Source organism: Phoenix dactylifera, chromosome 12 (genome assembly GCF_051530095.1).
Source record: "Phoenix dactylifera cultivar Ajwa chromosome 12, Ajwa_hap1_PhDact_Kaust_v1.1, whole genome shotgun sequence".
Lineage (NCBI taxonomy): Eukaryota > Viridiplantae > Streptophyta > Magnoliopsida > Arecales > Arecaceae > Phoenix > Phoenix dactylifera.
Genome location: NC_143201.1, coordinates 10,217,316 through 10,245,000, shown reverse-complemented (window position 1 = coordinate 10,245,000; position 27,685 = coordinate 10,217,316). Strand labels below are relative to the sequence as shown.

The following is a 27,685-nucleotide window of genomic DNA, read 5'->3' as shown; positions in this document are numbered from 1 at the left end:
CCAGTGAGGTTTTGTGTAGGTACACCGTCGTGTGGGTGGTGGCTTTCCTTCTTCCTTAACATTCCGGTAGCTCCCTCGGCTCCTCCGGCGTGGTCACCCTCGGGCCAAATTTGAACCACCATAGAGCAATACACCATTGGATCTAAGAGCGATCCATATCAAATGCACGGGCCCAGAGATATGACACAAGCATGACGCAGAGTAAGATGACTCTTCTAAATCATACGAGAGATTCTGGAAGCTTTAAAAACAGGCATCTCTACTAAGCCTAGAATGCGCAATACATTCTCCTTCACCTCAAAACACTCCATGCTGCACCATAGATAACCATCACCTAGACTAAAGGGTGAAGTTGTGAGATTCTCCAAATTCTAGCATATTCATCTCTTTTATTTTTAACAGAATTTCACTTTTCGAGCATCAATGAAGTTCTCCAGAACATGATTAACATTTTAGAACACTAAGGAATGTATGATCGACATCCTCAGTTGTATTAAGTATGATTGGCAGCATGCCAAAATAGATGACTATAGAGCCCCAAGTTTGCTTTCAACATATCATGTCCTGCTTTCTGAACACGAGAGTTTGTCAATCTGGTTTCTTTGTTAAGGGTATATCTGTTAGGATACCAATGATATACATAGCATATACCCTAAATCCTCCATCCTTTGTATGGAGTCACCATAATTTGTTATCCTCATATAAGATGGTGTTGGGAGATTATTTATAAAGAAATTAAATGGGACCACTGTGAAGCAACTACACATGTCCGAAAGTATGCCAAAGTGACAATTTATGTGGAAGATCGGGTAGAATTACATTGCTAGATCTGCAAGGGAGACCTAAAATCTGAAACAACCATTATGAAGCAACTACACAAGTTCGAAAGTATGCGAAGTGACAATTTATGCGGAAGATCAGGTAGAATTACATTGCTAGATCTGTAAAGGAGACCTGAAATTTGAAACCAGTTCAAGTGGCTCAGCAGAAGCACCCACCCTAGCCAGCCAATCTGCACATTTGTTGCGTTTCCTGCTGACTGGCGGCCTTGAATGCCTTAACAGGGTTCCTCTACACAACCACCCATTTCTACCGGGCATACTTGGCTCAACTTATTTGTCCTATAGAGAACCAGGTTAACGAACGAGATTGAGGGCAAGCAGGAGAAAGCAACTATCTGATGTCTTCAAATTATGAAATTTAGGAAGGCCATCTTGCTCTCAAGGAAATTTTGTACTCTACATAGAATTATCTCTTCATTGTTTTCAAGATATTATGGCAGGGCCTGGAAGTTGGTTGAGCTCCATTTCTGTGCTAAGGCCTTCTTAGCATATTATGATAGTTCGCTGATATGGAGACTGCAAGTTTCTTTACGAACAGCAGCAGTCTTTCTTCAATTCATGCATTAAAACACTCATGTTTATGTCTCAAGCCATGCCCTTTAGAAGCCAAAACAGTCAAGAAAATCATACTTCTTCCTGATCAGAGCTCGAGTCCTCAGTGACGAGAACAAAGTATTGTTCAGTGGGCCATCTGCAGAGTATTGTTCAATGGGTCCTCTGTTATTTAGCTTCGGTCTGCTATAGTTGAGGATCCAGCACTAGAACAAGATGAAACAAGATATCAAATTGGATGCCTCCTGGAACATAAATTTGTAAAAAAACGAAAAGTGAAATTTAAGACAGATCACACCTCAGATAAACCAAAAGTTAAAACTTAAATGAACTGCGAACACTGTCAAGCACTCCTCAACAAAAAGCAAGCACCCAAATGCATCTAAAACTAAAAGCAGTCCAAGTCCTCTCATTTGACTAAACCAGAGATATTGCAACTCAGACTAGCTAGAAATGAACAGAAGTGCCTGTCTACAAAGAGTGAGAAGCTTGTATTGTAATTGATGGGTTATGACGATCCCTGTGACACTCCTGAGTCCTGACTAACGCATATCCTGTTGACTCATTCAGCAATTTACGTCCTTGACCTGTAAATGAAATCCATACAAGCAGATATGAGGCCAAAGCTCAGAAGCAGGAATACCTGGACCTGCAAAACTCCATGAATATAGCTTAGTTTATTTGACTCTATGAAAGAAGACGGCTAAAAGCCTAAAACTGCCAGACAAGAAAGGAAATAGAAGATTCACCATCTACCACGGATGAGAAATAACTAAAGCACCTTGGAAGAAATAGAAAGCAAAATTTTTCCAGCCAATCAGGGAAAAGGATGCGAAAAAGAACTACCATGGATGAGCATCAACTACAGCAACATGGAAGAAATATAAAGCAAGATTTTGCCAGCCAAACAGGGAAAAAGGAAGAGAAAAAGAACGAACAGAAACTCCTTATCCAACAGAATCACATATCTTGAACCACGGGTTTAAATTACCTTTGTGTAAAATGCTAAAATTGAGCTTAGAAGTGCTCAACACTTTGCCCTTAATGTTAAATCATGGCAGCCTTTCAAATTTCACATGCTGTAAAATGCTCGTGTGACGCTGGAAAAAATTAGTTTCACAATACAACCCCCAAAAACATGGTTTTTTTTTTCAATCTTTGTAGGAGGTTTGAATTTAATGCATGAGCAATGATAATGAAATTTTCAGAGTATACTGCTGATATTTGACTAAGAAGAAAAGAATTTTATAGAAGTAAGAAAAAATGATAAAAACAATTATGATCCTAAGCAAGGATTCAAGTACCATAGAATGAGGCCATCCCAGTTTTTCTGTGGAATGGGACATGCCACGTGTTGACAGTAGGAACGGTGGATGTCCCATCCAGTCATGTCCTGTCCCAATACACTGCCCTGAAACTTGGGACAGTGAGACCCTCACTCTTCCTCCTGGACTTTAAATCCTTGATGCTCGAGTAAATCTTGATATACAGTCAATTGTAAAAAACAGGTAACTTTCTTTTGGATTAAAAAGGAAATCACATAGACATGCAAACCATGCATAAAAAAGGGATGCTGGTTTTGAAAACAAGCATAAATTTAAGACAAATTTTATAATCCACAGCACAGAATTGGAACCTGCACACCACCTGCACAGTGAAAAATGTGCTGTAAGTTATATTTTTCACTTAATCAGGTGATTTTGTATAAAATGCACATTTCAGTGTATAGAGCAGAGAACACTAAGATAAGAAAAGGGTGAGGGACAAACCAGAAAACAACATGCATCAATAATTGTATCCTCCTTGATTCTGCTGTGGCTGATCATGATACTGTCGACCATTCTGAGCATATCCATTGTTGTCACTGTTAGCTGTATTGTTCTTGTTGCTAGAATCTGCCTGTTCTCTTTCCCTATTCCACTGCTCGATTTTGGCCCTCCTTTCAGCACTACTTTCCCTGACCGGGCTCCTATTCCTTCTCCCTGCGGGACTCCTACTACAGCCCCTTCTACGCCCTGGGCTTTGGCTTCTAGGCCTTCTGCTTCGCTCTTCATGGTACCGATCTCGGTTATCATAATGCCTTCCATAGCCACGACCTCCATAGCGATCTTCATGATTCCGGTGCCTGTACGGGCTCTGGCTCCTGCTGCGGCTTCTGCTGTGCCTTCTTCGATATCTCCCAAATAATTGATGTCTCAACTCTCTGGAGACAAATAAATACATCCATTAGGAAACGAGTAAATCAAATTTTAAAACATAAGATGATGCAAGGTAGAAAAGGTGATTGGCAGTTACCGGCTCATCTTTTTCAAATGCATAAAATTGCAATATCCACCTCGATTGCAGGTGTTCTCTTCATACTGTCTGCATGTAGCCTCACGAAAATCAGTTACTGGAGAAAAATCGACAATAATTGGATGTCCTGAAAAAGGAATTTCATTTCAAAATTTTCAAAAAGCATCAAACAATTAAATGCAATAAGAACTTACTATCTTGCCGTAAATAACAATGCTTTAAGGGTCTAAAATGGAGGAAAATATGAGTACCAAAGCAAAAATTAACCTGCATAAAATCTTCCTGTTAGGTTCTGAAGTGCATTTGCAGCATGTTCTTCCTCCTTAAACTGTACGTATACATTACCAACCTATAAAATGAAGTTGAAACAATGATATAACACGTAAAGGAAGAATTATGTATAAAGATGGTTTGGAAACTGCCACAGAGTGCCATCCATTACGGTGTAATAACTATCCATCAATTAAAAAAAAAGGTAAAGGAAGAAATGATCAAATGGAGTTGGTAAAAAGTTGATTACCATATGGTCTGCAAGATTGTCACAGACATTCAGGCTCTCAATTTCACCATACTTGCTTAATTCCTCAAATAGATCTTCATAGAAATCCTGCAAATAAAGAGCATTCTTCATTTCTCATAATGCAAAATGATATAGCTTTACAGAAGAACAATAAGCATTGTCTATCATTTCATTAACAGTATAACTTAGCATGTAATTGATAATTAAGAGGACATCATGGCTTTGATTTTCATGAATGATCTTAAATTGCAATAACAATTTCTACAATAGCAAAAGTTTTTTCAAGAATATATCTTATATTCATTTATGGTCGATGCCTATACAGTAATACCAATTTAACAAGAATGTGAAAGAATATCTGACAGCAACCGTGCATATTCATTAGCCCCCAAACTTTATCTTTAAATATCATATACAGAAATTCACACATTTATTTAGGGTAGGCTCCATCATTCTACAACACCATCTATTTCATAATATAAATCATAATTACAATAAAAGCAAGCCATCTAAAATACTTCCAAACAAATGTGACTCATGTTTACCCAAACATAACTCATCTCTTCTTGCCCCTGGCACATGTATGTATGAGCCCCTCTACTTATGTAGGCACAGTTGTCAAATTATCATCTCCATTTATTCTCATTAAAATATTTTCTATTTTGCAACTAAGAAACTTTTTTCTACTGCATATTTCGCCAACTACCTTCCAACCTTTAACAGAAAATATCACCTAGTAAATGTATTACACATTTACAAAGTCATTTGTAAGCAGCCTCAGGGTGCATTGATCATGTAAGAGTTCACAACTACATAGCCAATTCCACTTAATTGTTTCAGAAATCTTGGCCAACTCCCATTATTCCAAAAAGTAAATCCAGGGAGGTGAAATAAAAAACAAAAGAATATTTTGTTTTTTCATTTTGGTGGTCATTAGTTCTTAGTCTTGTTTCTGTATAAGTGCTACCTATAAAGTGTAATTGCAACCAACTGATCACACTGTCAACTTTTCATAGTTCTAGTTCCTCACACACCCAAGTCCTACAATTATACGTGAACTAGAGCTCCAGGCATGCATGATGCTTATAGCGAAATAGAAATATCAGTCCACAAAACTGTGATATTATCTTGTTTTCTATGAGAGAGATTAGAAGATTGAGAGCCATGGGGGGTAATAGGAAATGCCATTCATGTTTATTTCCGAAAGAAAGAGAATTCAGTGCTTATCAATATATTAACGTGACCATGACGTCCTTTCAAAAGACCCATGGCTTAAGGGGGAGGGGGAAGGATTGCATCCTTCTGAAAATTCAGATAGTTTCAGAACACAGATGACACATGCCAACGCCCAATAACCCATGGCCAAAACCTGAATATCATCAAATAATTCATCTAAATCTCCTTCAAGACAAGGTTAGCATCTAAAATTGCTAAGATAATCACAAAAAGAACCTTACCATTACAATGGAATACCAAAGAACAATAATATTTGTTATTATGTCAACCTCCTTAATTAGTAATATGAATGTAATTCTTCAACACAACTTCAGTCAAATAAGGATATCTCATATTCCACCTTCCTATATGAAGGTGGCGTTTGGTGACCCAAATAAGATCGCCAAGGTGATCTAAGATCATTGGTGATCCTTATCCCAAGGTAACTTGATCCTTGATGATCTTAGATCAGCACATTTGGTATGCTATATTTAGTGATTAAAGATCCTCAAATATCTACGAGTAACCTATTTGATATTCCATGAGAATCCAAGATCACTGATCATATAATACCAAAACTACCCCTGATATATTCTATAATATATGTTTATTACTCAAATAGAATATATTATAATAAATTATTAATATATTTATTAATATATTAATTACTAATATATTCTAAAAAATATATTTATTAATCTTATAAAAATATATTAATTGTTATTATAGAATTAATATTTTCATTTATACTTATAACATATAATTATTTTAATACTAATATTTATTTAAATTAGGAAAATAAAAAAATAGAAGTAATATATTAAAAAATTTCATAACACAGATATAAAGAACAATAATATATTTTAATTATAGTTTAAAATTATAACTGAATAATAATATGATAATAATATATTATAATATAATACATATCATAAATACAATATATGCAATAACAATATGATATAATATATAAGATATATTTAAATACTAATTTTTCAACTAGATTAAGAGGTATTTGTCCCCAAATTTCAGCCGAAGACATTGCCCTGGGGTGATCTTAGATACACAACCTCAAAGACGAGTTTTCCATCACTAGATTAGATGGTAATTTGAGTAAGAGTGATTTGAGTTCACTGCCATGTAGGATCACCATGGTGCAACCAAACACAGTGATCTCGTTACCTCCACCCACATCACTCTTGATCTTGCGAAGATTACTTCATACCGAATACCCTTGAAATGTAAGCGAGAACACCATCATCCTTGTAAAGTTAAATTAAACTAATGCAGTGAAAAACTGTTTCAAACCTATAAACAAGTGAAAAAACCCTTCACACCCTCAACTTTTTATCCCTCTCCACATATTTTATTTCCATTAGGATTCATCTTAATTTCTCCATTTGATGGTTGATCACACCCATTGTTCCAATCATATATTAGTAAGATAAATTGATGGGAGAAGTACAAGGTGTTTGCTTCACAAGAAGTGATGAAAAAGCTAAATTTGAAGGTGCAGAGAAAGAAGACTCCCTACAAAAAATAAAATAGCTACATGATTGCGATCGATTCATCATAAATACTTGGTCTCATTTTCTGTAGGCCCATTCAAAAAGCAGGTGCCATGTGATGAAGAAAATGAAGTGATGGAGAAACCACTAAGCTCCCAATATAAGTGTTGCCCAAGGAGACAACCCAAGAGGGGGGGGTGAATTGGGTTTTAATTAATTATTGATAAATTAAAACTTAATGAGTAATTAATTAAATCTATTGCAAGCAGGTTAAATAGATTACTAAATGTAGTGAATGGAGAGAGGGGAAGAGACAATTAATCAACACAAACTCAAGAGACTTTATAGTGGTTCGGAGCCAACTCTTACTCCTACGTCCACTCCCCAAGCCGCACTTGGGAGTTCACTATAATCCCTAGGATTACAGCCGGTTGTTTTACAAGTTCACAACCCAACTTGTTGTTTTTGCGAGATCACAACGAACTCGGTCGGTTTTCACAGGCTCACCGACTAGAACCACCCGATTGTTTTTCCGGGATCACAATCAAACTCTTACATCGTTGGTTTTAACTTTGGCTCACCAACAAACCTTACAACCCTTGATTCAATTCCTTGATTGAATCAAGTAAGAAAAATAGTTTGGAAAAATCACAAGGAAAGTTTCTAAAAAGCAAATGTGAACAATATTAATAGAGAACGGTTAGAAGCCCTCAAATAGATTTTGGAAGGGGAAGTAGGGGCTTCTCGATTTCTGAGTCTTCTCTTGAATGCACAGAAGATTGAATGACAGTAGTAGAGCCTTAATTGCGAAGGAATTACTTGTTGGGTTGAGTTGAATGTACTTCTTCCTTCTTTTGTTTGTATTTTCTCTCAAGAAGATCTTGGTAGTTGAAAAGCTTGAATGCACACAATGGAATGTCTCAAATCTCATCTACTACTGTTTACTCTAGCTATTTAAACTGTTTCCTACGGAAAATAGCCGTTAGACACTGATTTGTAGCCGTTCTGTACAGTCTGCACATCCTGACAATGTATCCGTTGGGGTCGGAGTCGACTCGCTCGATCTGGAGTCGACTCGGCTGTTGTTGGAGTCGACTCATGCTTCACTGGAGACGACTCCCCCACTGTTCAGAATTTGAATTAAAGTGCTGTCCCATCCTGGAGTCGACTCGCCAATATCTGGAGATGACTCGGCACTCGGCACTTTTGGAGACGGCTTGTTCTCAGGGTTCCAGAAATCCATTTCTCTGCTTTTCTCTCTCGAGTCGACTCGGGTTCTCTTGGAGTCGACTCGGCTCTCAGAGTCCGAAAAGCCGATCCTCTGTCTGTTGATCTGAACTGCCTCGGAGTCAACTCGCACCTTGTTGGAGTCGACTCGGCTGACTTGGGAGTCGACTCTGAAACACTTGGAGTTGACTCGTTCACAGGATCTCCAAAAATGGTTCTCTGCCTTTTGGACTTGCTTTCCTCTGGGAGTTGACTCGGACATAACTGAGAGTCGACTCGCCAAACATCGGAGTCAACTCATAACCTTCTTAAGCCGACTCAGTAACAGGGTCTAAAAACCATCATTTTGTTTTTCTATCTGTTACCCTTTGGAGTCGACTCGGAACCGTCGGGAGTCGACTCGGCAAGCATCGGAGTCGACTTGGTGACAGCGTCTGAAATTCATCTTTCTGTCCTTCTGTCTGTTCTCAGTCGGAGTCGACTCGTAGTGTACTGGAGTCGACTCGAGCTTGTGCCAGAACCTCTAAAACACTTAGAGTCGAGTCACAATCTTCCGGAGTCGACTCGAACTTCAGACTTTGGTTCAATTGAGTTCAATCACCTAGCCAAATTACTTTGAACCAAGGCTCGATGCACTTAAACATAAATTTACATATATTCGCCTGAAACACTAGATTGAATTCATTAGTATAACATGAAATATACTCAAATGCTTTGAGCTCATCAAAATCAAATAGGAGTATAATCAATCACTCCACAATCTCCTCCTTTTTGATGATGACAAAACATTAAGTATTTGTAAAGTGAATTGCTCAACCAAGAGATAATTCATAGTAAAGTTTTGAAAAGAATTCAAATGTCTAGCTATTTAATTTATCCAAAATTGAAAGGTATGAATCAGTAAATCTTGAAATTAAAGCTCCCCCTTTTATTTGGAATTATATAAGCCTTTAAATCATGCAATCAATTGTTTGGCTTATATGTGTTTAATGAATTTGCTTTCTTAAGATTTCAGATTCTCCCCCTCAACATGTGCATTCAATTTTGTTTAAGTCCAGTTCAAGTTTTCTGAATTTTCTTTTAATGTTTTGAAACTTTTGAGCTTAAATTTTTACTTTCAGAAGGAAAATCTGACAATTTGTTCTTGAGTATGATTCAACTAATCTCCGAATATCCCTTAAATAGATTCTGGAGATTACTCCTTGAGGAGCCCCAACAGAGAGATAATGAGCCTCGAGGTTCGAATCCACTAAGAACAAATTACATTTTGCTTTAAGGATTTTCTTTTGTTTAGTTAGTGATTCCCTTTACTATCCCTTATCATATTTTCTCCCCCTTTTTGTCATCATAGCAAAAAGCACATTATACAGAAAAAGATAACAAGTCAAATTGCACAGTTTTTTTTGAAAGAAAATCTCTATTCATTGTATTAAATTCAAGATTGAGTACATTTCAGAAAGTCCACAAAGGACTGTACATCATAAAAATAGAAATGCAACTAAGGTCGTCTAGTAGAGGAGGAGGATGAGGCTCCCAAATTTAGTCGGCTAGATCGGAGGACCAGGCTCATCTCCTCAGATACATTTCCTAGTTGCGTGATGATCTCTGAGATTGCCCTAGCCTGTGTCTCCGCTAGTTGGGTCACACTTTCTTGGATGGAGTCAAGTTTAAAGATCACAGCGTTTGCAAACCTTTCCGCTCCTTTACTCTGCCTGCCCATCTCTTCTCTGATGCTGTCTCGCATCTGCCTCGTGTCTTCCTTTATGGCTGTAAGGCTCAAGTATTGACCCTGGATTAGGCTCCTCATGTTTGACATCTCCCTAAGATCTGCTATCATCATGGACACCGCTGCTGTGGAGGGAACGACGTCAGTGGAGGGTGCACTTTGTGAACCTCTCAGCTCCCTCACTATGTCATCTCTCAGCTCCCTCACTATCTCATCTCTCAGCTCTCGGAGCTGCTCAGTGCTGATCCTGACTTCTAGGGGCTGCTGAGGTGGTGGTACGGTAGAGGGTCCAGCTGAAGTAGATTGCTCAGTAGGGACTGAAGGACCAGATGTGGATGGGAAGGTAGAAGGATCTGTGGAGTGGTCCTGGTTATGATCAGAGCTAGGTGAATGATGAGTAGTGGGGTCAGATGGTGTGGATGTTTTCCTAACCCAGACACTCTCCACCTTGTGGAAACCCATTCGGTGGAGAGTCTCCTCACCCATGTGGTCAGTGTATCTGAGGGAGCGAGAGGGTTCTCCCTCAAGGATAGGGACTTCTAACTCCCTAAAGATGAGTGTGAAAAGCATGCCATACGGGAGACTCAACCTAGGTTTGTCTAGGGATTCACAGATATATCTATAGATGAGTTTGAAAAAGTTCAGGGGGATGTCCTGTAGAATGTGAAACATCAAGCCTAGGTCTCTCTCAGAAATGAAGTCAAACCTCCCGGTCTTAGGAAAGAGAGTCCTAGAGATGATACTTAGGAGGAGTCGCATTTCAGCTGAAAGCTGATTTGCAAACACCTCCTCTATGGGGGATTGAGGTGGGCTCCCTAAGATGGCCGTAAGGGCCTCAGTCCTATCAGATGGATGTGTAGGAACAATCCCCTCTCGGGAAAGATGGAGAACTCGAGCAATGAAGTCCTCCGAAATGAAAATAGGGACACCTGCTACAATCCCTTGGATACCACCGCCATCCCGTGCGACGGTCCCGTAAAATTCCCTAACCCTGAGTATGTAGGGAGGTCAAGTGAGCAAAAATACTCCAAGCCCTGAGCCCTAAGACGATGCCCTAGGATGAACCCTTCCTGGGAGAGGAAGTCAAAGTTGACTTTCCTCCCGGTAGAGACAACCCTTCCGGCGCACGGACGTGAGGGAACCGGCCTAGGCGGAGAAGGAACCGGAGGTGGTGGCCTCACGGGTTCGTTCCGTGCCTTTGACCGTCTCTCGGCGCCGCTCGCGGTGAGAGGTCTCTTCTAGCTCGGGACAACGGCTTTCCTAGGCATTTTGACCTAAAAACCGAGGGAAGGACAAGAAAAATGGAAGAAAACACGAGAGAAAGGGCCAAAAATAGGTCGGGGACGATGTGGGAGACGACTCTAGAGCTTTTTGAACAGTGGCGGCTGAAAATAGAAGTGGAGAAAAAATATTTCGCTTAGGGTTAAAAGTCGGATTTCCGACCTCGAGTCGACTCCTAAACATGCGCGAGTCGACTCCTAAACATGTGCGAGTCGACTCGCCCACGAGCCGACTCTAAAATCTATTCGAGTTGACTCGAACTCTGGCACATAATCAAAAACTCAGTTAATTCCGTGCCAAAGGAGAGAGATATGAAATTTTTTTGAACTTAATGAATGATTTGGTGACCATAGACGAGAAATCCTATATCCAACATAAGCTAATCATCAAAATCAATGAATTATAGGAGAGTATCATAAAAATGGATCAATCACTCCTAACCCTCTTCTAAGGATACAAAATCGATCTTCACTCAAGGGTTTTGTGAAGATATCAGCAAGTTGATCATCAGTACAAACAAATTCAAGCATCACATCACCATTTAACACATGATCTCTTATGAAGTGATGTCTTATCTCAATATGTTTAGTTCTTGAGTGTTGAATTGGATTTTTAGTTAGATTTATGGCACTTGTATTATCGCAATTTATGGAAATCTTATCTTGTTTAATGCCATAATCTTCAAGTTGTTGCTTGATCCATAAAATTTGAGCACAACTCCCGGCAGCAACATATTCGGCTTCCGCCGTGGATAGTGCAACCGAGTTTTGTTTCTTGCTAAACCATTAGAGATGGGCACTGGGCCGGGCCGCCCACGGCCCGGCACGGCACGGCCCGCCAGCTACAGTGACGGGCCGTGCCTGGCACGGCCCCTTTGATAGGGCCGTGCTGGGCTAGCGAATCCTGGCCAGCGGGCCGTGCCAGGCACGGCCCGCTTCGGGCCTGGGCCGGCACGGCCCGGTCTAGGCACGCGGGCCAAGCACGGCACGGCCCGCGTGCCAGCACGGCACGGCCCATAAGGGCCTGGGCCGGGCTGGCACGCGGGCCTGGCACGGTCCGGGCCTGGGCCCGGCTCGGCCCGATAAAATTTTTTTAATACATTAATAAATTATGAACACTAAGAAATCTTGATTTATGAATATAAAGCCACCTTAATGGTGGGGGGTTTGGCATAGACCCCTACCAGTTTATTAATTTCAATCAAAATGGTACATGAAGGGAGGTTTGGACCTTGGTCTGACCTCTAGATTCTAGAATACAATAAGAAACTAAGAAAGGGCCGAGGTTTGGACCTTGGTCTGACCTCCAGAATACAATAAAAATGTACAATTATAAAAAATTAAGAAATCTTACTAATCATCAGTGATTCAGTGAATCAGTATTCACTCTTCAGTCTTCAGTCTTCAGTCTTCAGTAGTGTTTGTATCATCATCATCAGAGGATGTTGTATTATGTCCACCTTTATCTTGAAGTCTTGCCTCAGCATCCAGCCAATCCTTGAAGCAGAGAAGCATCTCCACCGTTTCGCCCGTCATCCTACTTCTCTTTTCGTCAAGAACACGCCGACCTGCACTAAAAGCGGATTCCGATGCTACCGTGGACATCGGCACAGCTAAAATATCGCGTGCAATTGCAGACATAACAGGATATTGATTTCTAACACTCTTCCACCAAGATAATACATCTAGATTCTCTATTTGATTTTCATCATATGCAGACTGAAGATCATTTCGTAAATAAAATTCTAGTTCACTACTTAAAGATGAAGAAGATGAAGAGGAACTTGAAGCATGTGTGTGTCTTCTCTGTGCAATGAATGAAAAAATAGATGACGAACGAGAACTACTAGAAGGAGGAATAGAGGTTTGTATTTGTGTTCTAGATCCACGAATTTTTTCATCATATATAGCATAAATATCATAAAGAAGTTGTCTTACCTCATCTTTAGCAGATTCAGCATCTTGATTCATATTTTCAGCGTATGCATCAAGTAAAATTAGCACGCCATTTAATTTAACTCTAGGATCAAATGCAGCAGCTAAGTTATGCATAGGACATATCCTGTCCCAATACTCATTCCATTTAGATTCCATTAGGTGAATAATAGGCATTAAAACATCATCATATCTATGTTCTGCAAATTTTTGACTAATTATATATGCTTGTTGTAAAAATGAACATGAAGTAGGGTAATAAATACCAGAAAGAACATTGGTAGCATTATAAAAACTAAGCAAAAAATCTTCCAAAATTTTTCCTTTATTCCAATCAGTTTCAGTCAATGTAAATCCTAATCCACGATCATTAATATATGCACTTAATAAATTTTTATATGGGTATGCATCATGTATCATGCTATATGTGGAGTTCCAACGAGTAATTACATCAAGTTTAAATTTTTTAAAACGTTTACCATGATTTATGCATAATTCCTTAAATTCTTGAAGTCTTGATCTAGAAGCATGAATAAAAGAAACTGCATTTCTAATTTTTGAAATCACATCTTGAATCATGCCCATGCCAGCTTGAACAGAAAGATTTAAGATATGACATGCACATCTAATATGCAGTAAATTTCCATCTAATATGGGATGCAATGAGTCTCTTAATAATACAACAGCAGAATTATTATTAGATGCATTATCAAAAGTAATAGACATAATTTTATCATTAATATTATATGAACATGCAGTTTGATAAATTATATTTGAAATTTGTTGCCCAGAATGTGGAAAATCAAAAGCACGAAAAGCAAGAATACGTTTATTTAATTGCCAATCATTATCAATATAATGAGCAGTAATGGCAATAAAAGAATTACTACCTACAGATGCTGACCAAATATCAGAAGTTAATGAAATTTTTACATTTAAAGTAGAAAGTGTTTCAATTAAATTTTGTTTCATTGCTAAAAAATTGGTCATAGCTACTCTTCTAAATGTACGCCTACTAGTTCTTTTGTAAGCAGGTTGTAGGTTTAATTGAACATATTCTTCAAAATTAAAAGATTCACATAAACTAAAAGGTAATTCATCCTTAACTATCCATTTTACAAGTGCTTTTCTTTGATTTTCATGATTATATGCAAAATTACCTACAAGTAATCCCCCTTGTATATTAAGGCTACTTTGAGTTTGAGCATGAGAATCATGCATCCTATGACTCTCTTGATGTCTTTTTAAATGCCCTGTTCCCCCACTACTACTACAACTATAAAGTTTGGCACATTTTTTACATTTAGCTTTCCAGACTCCCTCAACCATAACTCTATCAAATTCATTCCATACAGTACTAGTCCTCTTACGAGAAGAGGTTTGACCTTCACTCGGTTCACCAGTTCTAGAGGAACTAGGAACAGGGGGTTGGGGATTAGTTTCTTCCCCCTCAGAAACAGGAATGCCAAACTGACTTTCCTCAAAAGATGACATATCTATGATTAATTCAAAAAATAAAAACTAACCGCAAGGAGGAATTGAGTAGAGGGTCGGAGGGCAGAGGCAGCGCCGAGATTCCGAGCTTCCTCTTGTGCTCTCAACAGAAGCGACCTTCTCTTCTCAACAGGAACCTCCTCTTGTGTAGCACTTGAACAAACTAAAAATTAAATTGCTAGAAGAGCACTTTAGAAGAGAGAAATAATAGCAGTAGAGAAGGAGAGAATGAGAGGTTTGGTGTGGTGAGAATGAGGGAGGAATGGGCTATTTATAGAAGCCCAAAAAAATTTTTTCCCAAAATACCCCTCAATTCAGCCGTTATAGGACTGTTAGGAGGGGCAAAACCGTCTTTTTCCCGAAAATAGCCGTTGGAAACGGCTATTTTCTTCCCCCCTCTCCAGACGGGCCGTGCCAAGCACGGCCCGTCTGGAGCCGTTACGGGCCGTGCCAGGCACGGCCCGTTTAGAGACGTTGCGGGCCGTGCCTGGCACGGCCCGTTACCGCCCGTTACGGGCCGTGCCTGGCACGGCCCGTGCCGTGCCGTGCCCGGCCCGTGCCGTGCCGTGCCCGGCCCGGCCCACCAATAGAGGGGCCGGGGGCCGGGCCGGGCTTGCCTTCCGTGCCTCACGGGCCGTGCCAGGCACGGCCCGCTTCATAAGCGGGCCGTGCCAGGCACGGCCCGTTTAGAGTTTTGGCCCGGGGGGCCTGGGCCGGGCCGGCCCGGCACGGCCCGTTGCCCAACTCTATAAACCATGAGATTAAGTTCTCTCCTAAAAATTGACATGACCCGCTGGTACTTTTTCTATCAAGTTTACACCCAGCGAAGTCAGAATCAGTGTACCCTATTAAGTTTATGCTTGATTCTTTAGAGTACCATAGACCTATGTTTTTTTTTCTATTAGATATTTAAAAATTCTCTTAACTGCAATTAGGTGTGATTCCTTAGGATTAGATTGATATCTAGCACACATGCATACACTAAACATGATATCAGGTCTACTTGCTGTAAGATATAATAATGATCCTATCATACCTCTATACAGCTTTTGATCTACTGATTTACCTGATTCATCTTTGTCTAGTTTGCATGATGAGCTCATGGGAGTGCCAATTGACTTGTTTCCATCCATATCAAACTTCTTTAGCATTTTCTTGATGTATTTAGCTTGATTGATGAAAATCCTTTCCTTGGATTGTTTGATTTGAAGTCCGAGGAAGTAGTTCAATTCTTCCATCATGCTCATCTCAAATTCACTCTGCATTAATTCAGCAAACTCTTCGCAAAGACGATTGTTAGTAGCACCGAAAATAATATCATCTACATAAATCTGCACTACTAACATATTTTTGTTTTTCTTTTTTAAAAATAGGGTTGTATCAACATTTTCTCTAAAAAATTCATGGTCTAATAGAAATTTGCTAAGTCTTTTATACCATGCTCTAGGGGCTTGTTTTAGACCATAAAGAGCTTTATTTAGTTTATAAACATGATTGGGGTATTGATGATTCTCAAAACCAGGAGGTTGTTCTACATAAACCTCCTCATTAATATACCCATTCAAGGCACTTTTTATATCCATTTGAAATAATTTAAAATCTTTATAACATGCAAATGCTAGTAACAATCTAATAGCCTCAAGTCTAGCCACAGGAGCAAAAGTCTCATCAAAGTCTATACCTTCTTCTTGATTATAGCCCTTTGCTACTAGTCTAGCCTTGTTCCTAACCACAACTCCATTTTCATCAAGTTTATTTTTGTATATCATTTAGTTTCTATTATTGAGTATTCAGTGGGTCTTTCAACTAAGTTCCATACTTTATTTCTTGTAAATTGGTTAAGTTCCTCTTGCATAGCATTTATCCAATTTACATCACTTTCACTTCTTCAATGTTTTTAGGTTCTAAATGTGAAACAAATGCAAGATGATTATTTAAGTTTCTGAGAGAGGCTTTAGTTCTAACAGGTTGAGATGGATCATCTAAGATTAACTCTTTAGGATGACCGTGAGCATACCTCCAAGCTTTTGTAAGCCCATGTTCGGCAATTACCTCTTGGCTTGTTGAAGCTTCTTCAACTTGCTTGGGTTCATCCTTTTGTAGAGTCATGTGATCCATCTTTTCTTCAATTATTCTTGCATTATCATCAAATACTACTCTCTTGCTAGAGGAAGCATCATTAGACTCATCAAAAACAACATGAATGGATTCTTCAATAACAAGGGTTCTTTTGTTGAAGACTCTATAAGCCTTACTCGATGTAGAATATCCCAAAAAGATACTTTCATCAGATTTGAAATCAAATTTACCTAAGTTATCTTTGCTATTATTATGAATAAAACATCTACAGCCAAACACATGAAAGTAGTTTACTTTGGGCTTTCTATCTCTCCAAAGTTCGTAAGGTGTTTTCTTTATAATTGGTCTTAATAGAACTCTATTTATTATATGACATGATGTGTTAATGGCTTCTCCCCAAAAATACTTTGGGAGATCACTTTCACACAACATAGTCCTAGCCATTTCCTCTAGGGTTCTATTCTTTCTTTCCACAACTCCATTTTGTTGTGGTGTCCTAGGTGCAGAGAAATTATGAGTTATCCCATTTTTCCTACAGAATTCATCAAATAGATGATTTTCAAATTCCGTTCCATGATCACTCCTAATTGCTATAACTGAACTATTTTTTGTATTTGTTACTTTCTTGTGGAATTTCTTAAAAACAGAAAATGCTTCATCCTTATGAGCTAAAAACATGACCCATGTGTATCTAGAAAAATCATCAACTATGACAAGTCCATACTTGTTTCCACCAAGGCTTGTGGTCCTAGTTGGTCCAAAAAGGTCCATGTGAAGTAGCTCAAAGGATCTAGTTGTAGAGACAATTTATGGACTTAAAAGAGCTTCTAGATTGTTTGCCAAATTGACATGCTTTACAAATTTTGTTTTTCTCAAATTTCAGCTTTGGCAAACCAATCACGGAATCTCTTTTAACTAATTTAGATAATGTGTCCATGCTTGCATGACCTAATTTACGATGCCATAACCAACTTGCCTCACTAAGCTTAGTATCATTAGCTACTAAGCAGTGGTTGTTTTTAGCAAGATTATTAAGATCTACTACATAAACATTGCCACGTCTTAATCCTTTGAAAACTAAACTATTGTTAGTTGAGTTGGTTATGATGCACATAGATGGCTTAAACAATACATCAAAACCTTTATCACATAGTTGACTAATGCTAAGTAAATTGTGCTTAAGACCATCTACAAACCGAACATTATCGATAAAGGTTGAAGGTGTGATTTGTATCTTACCAATACCCATGATGTGACCTTGGTTATCATCTCCAAAAGTCACCACACCTCCTTTCTTAGGTTCTAGGGTGAAGAATTGCTCCTTGTCACCCGTCATATGTCTTGAGCAGCCACTATCCAAGTACCAACAGTTTTTATTGAGCTTGGCTGCAAGATACTCCTACACAAGAAAATCATATAGTCTTAGGTACCCAAGTTTTCTTGGGTCCTTCAAGGTTAGCTTTGTTGGTTCCTTTTGGAACCCAAACATTTTTAATTTTCTTTTAGCTTTTATTTTTCTATGGCCACACACATTAGCTTTATGTCCTACTTTTCCACAACAGAAACAAGTTACATTTTTAGTTTTACTTTCTCCGACTTTTACAAAAAAGTTTTAAAGAAATTTTTGCTTATTCTTTAGCTTATACCCTAAACCAGCTCTATTAAACACAGCTCTTTGATTATTAAGAATCATTTCTAATTTTTCAGAGCTATAAGTGAACTTCTCGACAATGAGTTTATATTTTTCAAGTTTTTTTGTTAAGTTCAGTTTTTCTGTTTTTAGTAAGCTTAAATCTTTTGTAAGGTTATCTTTTAGAGTTTGATTATTGTTTTTAAGTTCTGAAATTTCTTTAGTTAGTCTTTCTTTGTCTTTAATTAGGGTACAGTTCTTTTGAGTTAGCAATTGGTTGCTTGTTTTAAGTTTTAAGTTCTCCTTAACAATGGAATCCTTTTCCATAATCAGATTGTCATTTTTATGACTGTAGAATTGATTAGTTAGCCTCAAATCTTTATTTTAAGATTTATTGATTTATATTAATCCATTAGCTCATTAAAGGCATCATACAATTCTTCAAAAGTAAAATCTAAATGAGTTTCAGATGTTATCTCATTTTCATTTGCCATAAAGCAAAGATTGGCCTTTTTCTCTTGTTCCTCATCCGATGATGATGATGATTGATCGGAGTCTGTCAAAGTGGAGACAAGAGCTTTCTTCTTCTTGTATTTGCTGCCCTTCTTCAGCAAGGGACAGTCGACTCTGAAATGTTCCGGCTTCTTGCATTCATAGCATCCGATTCCCTCACTTTCCCTTTCATTACCTTTATCCTTGTTGTAGGAACTTGAGGAACCTCTCTTCTGATGAAAGGACTTCTTCCGGTTGATGAATCTTCGGAACTTTCGCACAAGAAGAGCCTCATCTTCATCTCCCTCATTGTCTTCTTCTTCGCTGCTGCTACTGCAAGATAGATCCTTATTAGAAGAAGTAGATTTGAGGGCCATTACCTTTTTCTTATGAGAGGATTCTTCTTCGCTGTGTTGTTTCATTGTGAGCTCATGCGTCATTAGGGATCCAAGAAGCTCCTCGAGTGGCAGCTTGTTCAAGTCCCTTGCTTCTTGGATTGCCGTGGCTTTGGCTTCCCATGACCTTGGTAAAGAGCAAAGAATTTTCTTAACAAGATCACTGTTAGTATAACTTTTGCCAAGGCTTTTTAGTCCGTTGACAATATCAGTAAATCGAGTAAACATCCAAGAGATGGTTTCATTAGACTCTATTTTAAATAGTTCATATTTATGAACTAGCATGTTTATTTTAGATTCCTTGACTTGATTTGTGCCCTCGTGGGTCACTTCAAGTCTATCCCATATCTCTTTTGCAGAATTGCAAGTAGAGATTCTATTGAATTCATTAGGATCCAAGGCACCATAAAGTACATTCATTGCTTTGGCATTTAGTTGTGCCTTCCTTCTATCGTTATCATCCCAATCTTTTTCTAGTTTGGGTATGGCGATGTTATCTACATAGATAGAAGGAGTATATGGTCCATTAACTATGATGCTCCAAACATCATAGTCTTGGGCTTGGATAAATATCCTCATCCTAGCCTTCCAATAGGTATAGTTAGTTCCATTGAACAATGGAGGCCTATTGGTGGATTGCTCCTCACTAAGGAAAGATCCAAAAGGGGTTGTCATTTTAATCTTTTACTCTTTTGGGGATTGGAACACCAATCGATATAAGAGCACCTGCTCTGATACCATTTGTTGCTCAAGGAGACAACCCAAGAGGAGGGGTGAATTAGGTTTTAATTAATTATTGATAAATTAAAACTTAATGAGTAATTAATTAAATCTATTGCAAGCAGGTTAAATAGATTACTAAATGTAGTGAATGGAGAGAGGGGAAGAGACAATTAATCAATACAAACTCAAGAGACTTTATAGTGGTTCGGAGCCAACTCTTGCTCCTACGTCTACTCCCCAAGCCGCACTTGGGAGTTCACTATAATTCCTAGGATTACAGCCGGTTGTTTTACAAGTTCACAACCCAACTTGTTGTTTTTGCGAGATCACAACGAACTCGGTCGGTTTTTACAGGCTCACCGACTAGAACCACCCGATTGTTTTTTCAGGATCACAATCAAACCCTTACACCGTTGGTTTTAACTTTGGCTCACCAACAAACCTTACAACCCTTGATTCAATCCCTTGATTGAATCAAGTAAGAAAAACAGTTTGGGAAAATCACCAGGAAAGCTTCTAAAAAGCAAATGTGAACAATATTAATAGAGAAAGATTAGAAGCCCTCAAACAGATTTTGGAAGGAAAAGTAGGGGCTTCTCGATTTCTGAGTCTTCTTTTGAATGCACAGAAGATTGAATGACAGTAGTAGAGCCTTGATTGCGAAGGAGTACTTGTTGGGTTGAGTTGAATGTACTTCTCCCTTCTTTTGCTTGTATTTTTTCTCAAGAGGATCTTGGTGGTTGAAAAGCTTTAATGCACACAATGGAATGGCTCAAATCTCATCTACTACTGTTTACTCTGGCTATTTAAACTGTTCCCTACGAAAAATAGCCGTTAGACACTGATTTGTAGCCGTTCTGTACAGTCTGCACATCCTGACAATGTATCCGTTGGGGTTGGAGTCGACTCGCTCGATCTGGAGTCGACTCAGCTGTTGTTGGAGTCGACTCATGCTTCACTAGAGACGACTCCCCCACTGTTCAGGATTTGAATTAAAGTGCTGTCCCGTCCTGGAGTCGGCTCGAACCAAACCTGGAGTCGACTCGCCAATATCTAGAGATGACGCGGCACTTTTGGAGATAGCTCGTTCTCAGGGTTCCAGAAATTCATTTCTCTGCTTTTCTCTCTCGAGTCGACTCGGGTTCTCTTGGAGTCGACTCGGCTCTCAGAGTCCGAAAAGCCAATCCTCTGTCTGTTGATCTGAACTGCCTCGGAGTCAACTCGCACCTTGTTGGAGTCGACTCGGCTGACTTGGGAGTCGACTCTGGAACACTTGGAGTCGACTCATTCACAGGGTCTCCGAAAATGGTTCTCTGCCTTTTGGACTTGCTTTCCTCTGGAAGTCGACTCGGACATAACTGGGAGTCGACTCGCCAAACATCAGAGTCGACTCGTAACCTTCTGGAGTCGACTCGGTAATAGAGTCTAAAAACCATCGTTCTGTCTTTCTGTCTGTTACCCTTTGGAGTCGACTCGGAACCGTCGGAAGTCGACTCGGCAAGTATCGGAGTCGACTCGTAATCTTCGGAGTCGACTCGGTGACAGGGTCTGAAATTCATCTTTCTGTCCTTCTGTCTGTTCTCAGTCGGAGTCGACTCGTAATGTACCGGAGTCGACTCGAGCTTGTGCCAGAACCTCTGAAACACTTAGAGTCGACTCGCAATCTTCCGGAGTCGACTCGAACTTCAGACTTTGATTCAATTGAGTTCAATCACCTAGCCAAATTACTTTGAACCAAGGCTCGATGCACTTAAACATAAATTCACATATATTCGCCTGAAACACTAGATTGAATTCATTAGTATAACATGAAATATACTCAAATGCTTTGAGCTCATCAAAATCAAATAGGGGTACAATCAATCACTCCACAATAAGTCTATGCAATGAAGATTAGAGAAAGCTTCTAGAAGTGGTACTTAGATCCATGAAAAAGGATCACAGAACGGGCATAGAACTTAGGCTCACAAATAGAAGTTTTCAGAAAGGATTTGGAGAAAAACAAGGTTTTGAAACTCCTTTTCGGTTTCTCTTTCAATCCCTTGGATAGAGTTATTGTTTTGGTAATTTTGGAGATTTTGGAAGTTTTGCTCCATCATGCAGCAAGAACGGAATTCCAACAAGAACAGAAAAGGATTACAGCAAAGAAGGCATAAAACTGAATTGAAAACGAAAAATCCTAGGTTCAAGAACCCTAGAAATTTCAGATCTGTATTCTTTTCATAAAATGGCCAAAAGTCCCGTCAAAGACTCTTAATAGACCTTTTATACCAGGTTTCCAATAACCCAAGCATCACAACCTTTCATCACTATTGGCAGAAAGTCACATGACTTTTAAATGACTTGGAACATAACTACTGGCTGAAACTAAAAGAAAACATAAAACATAACATAAGATAAAGAATAAACACTTAATAACTAATGAACTGGTCCAATGGACTTAATGGGTCTGATTAGACTTAAAGAATCCTCTTAGATGCTCCTGAATCACTCCAAGTTGTGGAGTTTTGCTAAAAGGATAAGAAAAAAATCAAAAAATCAAAAAAGAAAATAAAAGAAGATGAAAAGTTATTGTACAAGATTTTAAAAATTAAACTATTTGTATATGTGTATCTCTGTATGTTTATATGCATGTAATGTATACATTATTTACTTCTCAAATAGTAGTTGTTTAAAATTCATATATTTCATATTTAGTAGAACTCATGAATATACTGAATTTTGGACAAATTTTCAAATATTTTTGAGGATAAGACTCTATTTAGTGAAATGCATGTATTTGTTGAATGTCACATTCATTTCATATAGAAAGGTGGCACTTTGTGAATTGCATCAACTCTACCCGTTCAAATTACTATTTACTCCCTATAGAGTGCCATAATAATGTTCTTTTGGAAGCCTTGGTCCATCAAGTCTTCAATTTAATATCTATCTCCTCTTCTAACTTAATAAAAATAAACAAATGTGAATGAAAGTAGATATTCTATAACCTATGTATTTCAATGAAAAAAAATGAATCTAAGATAATTATAAACTCTAAAATGTAACTTTATAAAAGAATCTATCAATAGCTCGGTTAGTTTCGACCAAAACTGACCAAAAACTGCCAAAATGGGACCGTAGCTGGCAGTTTTTAGATGAAAACAACCGAAACCACAGAAACTAGGAGTCAATTTTGCTAAAACTGATCCATTTTGGTTGACACTTAGAACATTGAAAAATTGACAATAATTCTAGAGGTAGCCCATAAAAGAAACAATTGGAGAAAGGAAGCTCATAACTAAAACCCAAATGTGTCATTAAAGATAAGTGGTGAGCTCATTCCTAAAAAGGATGGCATGCACTTGACAAAGCACCCATACATAACTTAGTCATTTTGACTTCTATGTGGCTTAAAATGAAAAAAAAAATCCTTATCAAGATAAATTCTGGCTACTAGAGCATGATTTGGTTAATGATTATTAAAGTTGTCTCTTTCATCAATGTACAAGATCATATGTTAACTTTGACCAATAATTGATGAATGGCAATGAATAAAATATGTGATAAAAAAACCACTAGATAATAGATTGGCGAACTTATTTACTATAGCATAGCATAAGATCCGATAAGACACTAAGGTGCACATGTGCTAAAGTAGGATAAGGTTAAAATTGTCTATGTTCAAGGAAGGCTAGGAATTGCAACAAGGAGGTAACTCGAAACAGCATTGAAGGTTTTAAGGCAAAACATAATTTTTTAAATCAGGAAAAATTTACTTTGAATGTCAAAATCTCAACTATGATGTTTTAAAAAAGCAACAAGCTGCTAACAAGTGACGGGTGCTGCTTTAAGGCTAGTAGTGGGGCAACACTCAAAGTTCAAAGTCATCCAAAAAGATCTGATAACTAAAATCCCATCTATGTAGCTCCTACTACTAATTTTACTGAACTTGGGTCCAGTTTGGGAGCATAGAATTCCTAAATACAAATTCAGATCATCTGACCTCAGATAAACACATGAGAAATAAAATCTCATGCTAGAAATGATACTGCATGTAATAAAACTTTAAACGTGGCCTAGATAGACAAGGTTGCAATACAAAAGTTGGACTAAGTAATTCTCCAAACTGAGAAGTTAATCTGCTGACTAATATAATGATATCATAAACATGCCAATACATGCACATGATGACTGATCAGTAGAATAACTAAGGCCCTGTTTGGTATCACTTTTAGTTTTTTTTATTTTTAAAAGGGAAAACAGGAAATCCAATGCAAGAAAGATGTTTGGTTCCCTTTTTTTTATTTATAAAAGTAACTTCCGTAATTTATGAAAAAGTGGAAGTAAAAAAATTTTAATTCCATTATTTTTAAAAATAACTTTTGAGCATGAAATCAAATCAACTCTCAACTCTCATGATTTATCTCTTTTCGACCCTCGGCGACTACTACCTCGTAGCCTCTATCCCCATTCGCTTCACCAAGAAGGTCCTCCCTCCCATCTCTTCCACCCCACTTGTGTTCATCTTGTCCTCCAGTCCCTCGCCTCTCCCTTTCCCTCTAATACCTCCTCTAGCTCTCCTCCCACCCCGACACCGCCCCTCTCAATCTCACGTATCCTCCACTTGATGATCACGGGCAGTTGCATGCCTAACGCCCACTATGGGAAATGCATTGCAAAAGAATTTCCTATGTTTGGCTTACCAAACATGTTTCTTATTTTTTATTGTGAAAAATAAAAAAAATAATAGTGACTACCAAACATGTTTTTGTTGTCAAAAATTTAGAAAAAAAAGAGAAAAATATTTTCTATTTTATTTTTTTTTAAAAAGAAAATTGACAACGATGTCAAATGCAGCCTAAATAATGAGCTTTCCTTAACATAGCATGCCTAACGACTAGGCTAAACTTGTTAATTGTCTCCATAGCCTATCAATGCCAACAAATCTAGGTCGAGTGTTACCTAGCACCAAAATTTGGATCTTTTAACATGCCACAAGATATACTTGGCACAGTTCATAGCACTCTTCAATATTTCATAACATCAAGTTGTGATGCCATCAACGTTACATGCCTCCTTTTGAGCTTCTATATGAAAGGTACCAAGTCTAACATGATAATAGCAAATATTTTATCAAGCTTTATGAACTTCAAGAGAGATAGGTCTCTATGAACATACATAGGCATGAACAAATGCCATGCTGCCATAGTGATGGAAATCCAAGTACTGTGGTGTACTATCAAAATGACAAAGTTGAGACATTTGATCACCTAGATTATGTCATCAATTCACATATCTATTGCATCACCTTCCTTTGGTATCTCGATATCTAAAACAAGTGGATACTAGCATCAAGCAATATCACTAGCAAAGCTAGTGCGGTGTAAAATTTTGGGATTATAGTTATAAATGAGTTGTTGACAGAGCATTTGAATATGTCTCATCTCTCCCTAGAATTCTGGAGTTGGTTAGTAAAGGAAGCATAATGAGACTTTCCTATGATTTTCTAGAGTTTCGTAGAACGAGGAAAGCAAGATTCACCGTACCGGGCATACCGTATATGTAGTCTCGTATCATACCGATACTCGATACACCTCGCCGTTTAGTACCGTACTATGTACCGACACTGTAATAAGATGGTACCAGTACGAGATCCGATATCAAAACAGCGAACTTTAGTGGAAAGTATTAAAGTCAGAATTTTTATAGGCATGCCTTTTTATTATGTATTGTGTTAACCATGGTCTGCCGTATTGCCCAGTACAGGGCGTATCGTACCGTACCGAAAGAAAACTAATACGAAACACACCTTTAATTCGGAACAAGTCTCGTACTGTCTATACCGAGGCGTACCGCCCGTACCGAGGCATACCGCCCTATACCAAGACGTACTGAGGTACGTACCGATCCATACCGAACCGTACTGGAATGAAAATTGAAAAAAAATGGTTAAAAAGCTATTTCAGCATAGAGATATACCATACCATACTATACCGAACTAATAAGGTACCGATACGGTACTCGATACCGAGATTACGGTTTTTGGTATAAACTCTTACAAGTCCATACTATCTTCTTAAAAATTGAAAACCCCAATATTCACACCAGCTACTAGACCATGTCTAAGTCCCAACAGCAGACGCCCATCCATGTGCAAAATAAATCTTCTTCTCAAAGAGGAAGTCATGTTTGAGTTCGAATATTTAGCAGTAATGCTCTTCTCTTAGTAAAGAGTTCTATCTACAAGAAGCCAAAAGTCTTCCTCTTTTTCTCTTTCATCTTTTCTTTTTCAAGCATGCAACATGCTGCCTCTCGAGTCACTCCTTGATAAGGTCTATCCAAATTCCTAGCACTATATAAAAGCAGCTATACCTCCCAATTTTTCAATTTCCATAATAACCCTAATTAGATTTCCCCCTCAAAGATTTGAATCAAGCTAAACTTCTAAATAAAGTGATTCTAATCCAAAGGGGATTCTCTCCTCAAGTTGGCTTTCTACAATTTTTTGAATGATAAGAGTCCCATGCCAGGATTTCAAATAATTGTATGCATAGTAAGAGTCCCACATCTCCAAAATCCAAACTCAAATTCACTTATTGGTCCTCGAAAACCTTTAGAAACCAATAAATTTTAAGCAATTCCATCAAGAAGATATGCTATGCTTAATCCATGATTAAATCTTTTTAAAACTTATCATATGCCTGAACTGCTTGTGCTAGTAAAAATCCTTATGCCTCCTATTTTTTTCCCCACATCTTTCTAGGCGTATCAAATACCTAATCAATACCAACATGTATAGATTCATTATGGAATTTAATTGTTTGGCTGATTTAAATAGCTTCAAGCTTTTTTTTTTCTAGATCAACATGTATAAATCCCTCCAGTAACCAAATCAAATTGCTGGCTTCCCTATGCTGTAGCACAAATCCATGTCGCACAAATCCATGTCGCACAAATCAGGACTTTGCATCAAAACATTAGTCAGCAATGGGAATGATAACATGCATAACAAGACTAATACTTTCAAAATATAATCAACAAGTGCATGGAAACAGGTATGTGCCAAAGAATAAGAATTTAAAGAAAGAAAAACAAAATGATATGCAAATAGAAGCAGAGAGACCCGAATCAAAAATTAAAAAAGAGAAATCTACTAAAAACAACATTGCTGAAGAAGCAGGGGGGAACACAACCTCGAAGTGCTCCTGGATCTTGCGGGGGTCGAGGGCCTGGCCCCGGGGATCGACACCAGGGGTGATCATGTCGGGACGCTGGTACATGTTGGAGAGGAGGAGGGTGGGGCTGATGCTGGGACGAGTGTGGAGCCTCGAGCAGCGGTCGCCGTGCCGGCACGCCCCGATCTTGAAGTAGAAGGGGCAATTCACCCGATCCTTCTCCGTCCCAAAGATCGAAGCCAAGTGTTCCGCCATCACTCTTCCCCCAAAATAACCCTAACCAACTGAAATATTCCTTCCTTCCTCGTCAAATAACCGTTCAGATCGACATCAGGATTCAGGGGAAGAAAGGAGAGCTGAGAGGAGGATTCTGCTTAAACTGAATTAACTGTAGAGAGGGAGGTGGGGGATGATGAGGGAAGTCCGGATTTAATAAAAGAAGACGGGAAAGAGGGACCAGCGAGGAACGGTACACAGATAGATCGGGATCTCTCCAGTCCGGGGCGGGACTCACGGGCCGTCGGGCCCGTGATGAAAAGGCCGCCGCGCCAGCCTCCGATGAGGGAGGGAGGGGAGTTCGGACTGGAGACAATAAAATTACAATATTGTAATGTA

The 27,685-nt window shown here is 38.6% G+C and overlaps 1 protein-coding gene across 5 annotated transcripts; it reads right to left on the bottom strand.

The window, feature by feature from the left end:
- Positions 1-792: 792 nt before the first annotated feature.
- On the bottom strand, positions 793-27,663 carry LOC103699064 (splicing factor U2af small subunit B-like). Of its 5 annotated transcripts, XR_015971871.1 has the most exons (8): positions 27,089-27,663; positions 4,210-4,296; positions 3,957-4,038; positions 3,690-3,816; positions 3,164-3,597; positions 2,699-3,041; positions 1,473-1,981; positions 793-1,391 (listed from the first exon to the last, which is right to left on the bottom strand). XR_015971871.1 is itself a non-coding variant. In XM_039129872.3 (6 exons), exons 1-5 carry the CDS (start codon positions 27,323-27,325, stop codon positions 3,180-3,182), a joined length of 951 nt encoding a protein of 316 aa, XP_038985800.1. In that variant the 5' UTR covers positions 27,326-27,630; the 3' UTR covers positions 793-3,041; positions 3,164-3,179. The 5 variants fall into 5 exon arrangements, 2 of the variants coding, with proteins under 2 accessions (XP_038985800.1, XP_038985801.1); XR_005513251.2 differs by having other exon boundaries at positions 793-1,981; XR_015971870.2 differs by having other exon boundaries at positions 1,473-3,041; positions 27,089-27,617.
- Between the last annotated feature and the right edge of the window lie 22 nt (positions 27,664-27,685).

Bases quoted from the DNA above. Each gene is read 5' to 3' on its own strand.
- LOC103699064 (XM_039129872.3), bottom strand. From the start codon at position 27,325: ATGGCGGAACACTTGGCTTCGATCTTTGGGACGGAGAAGGATCGGGTG. The intron at 4,297-27,088 runs GTTGTGTTCCCC...CTTTATTTGCAG, and splicing joins AGATCCAGGAGCACTTCGAG to GATTTCTATGAAGATCTATT. The intron at 3,817-3,956 runs GTTAATTTTTGC...TTCCTTTTTCAG, and splicing joins AACAGGAAGATTTTATGCAG to GACATCCAATTATTGTCGAT.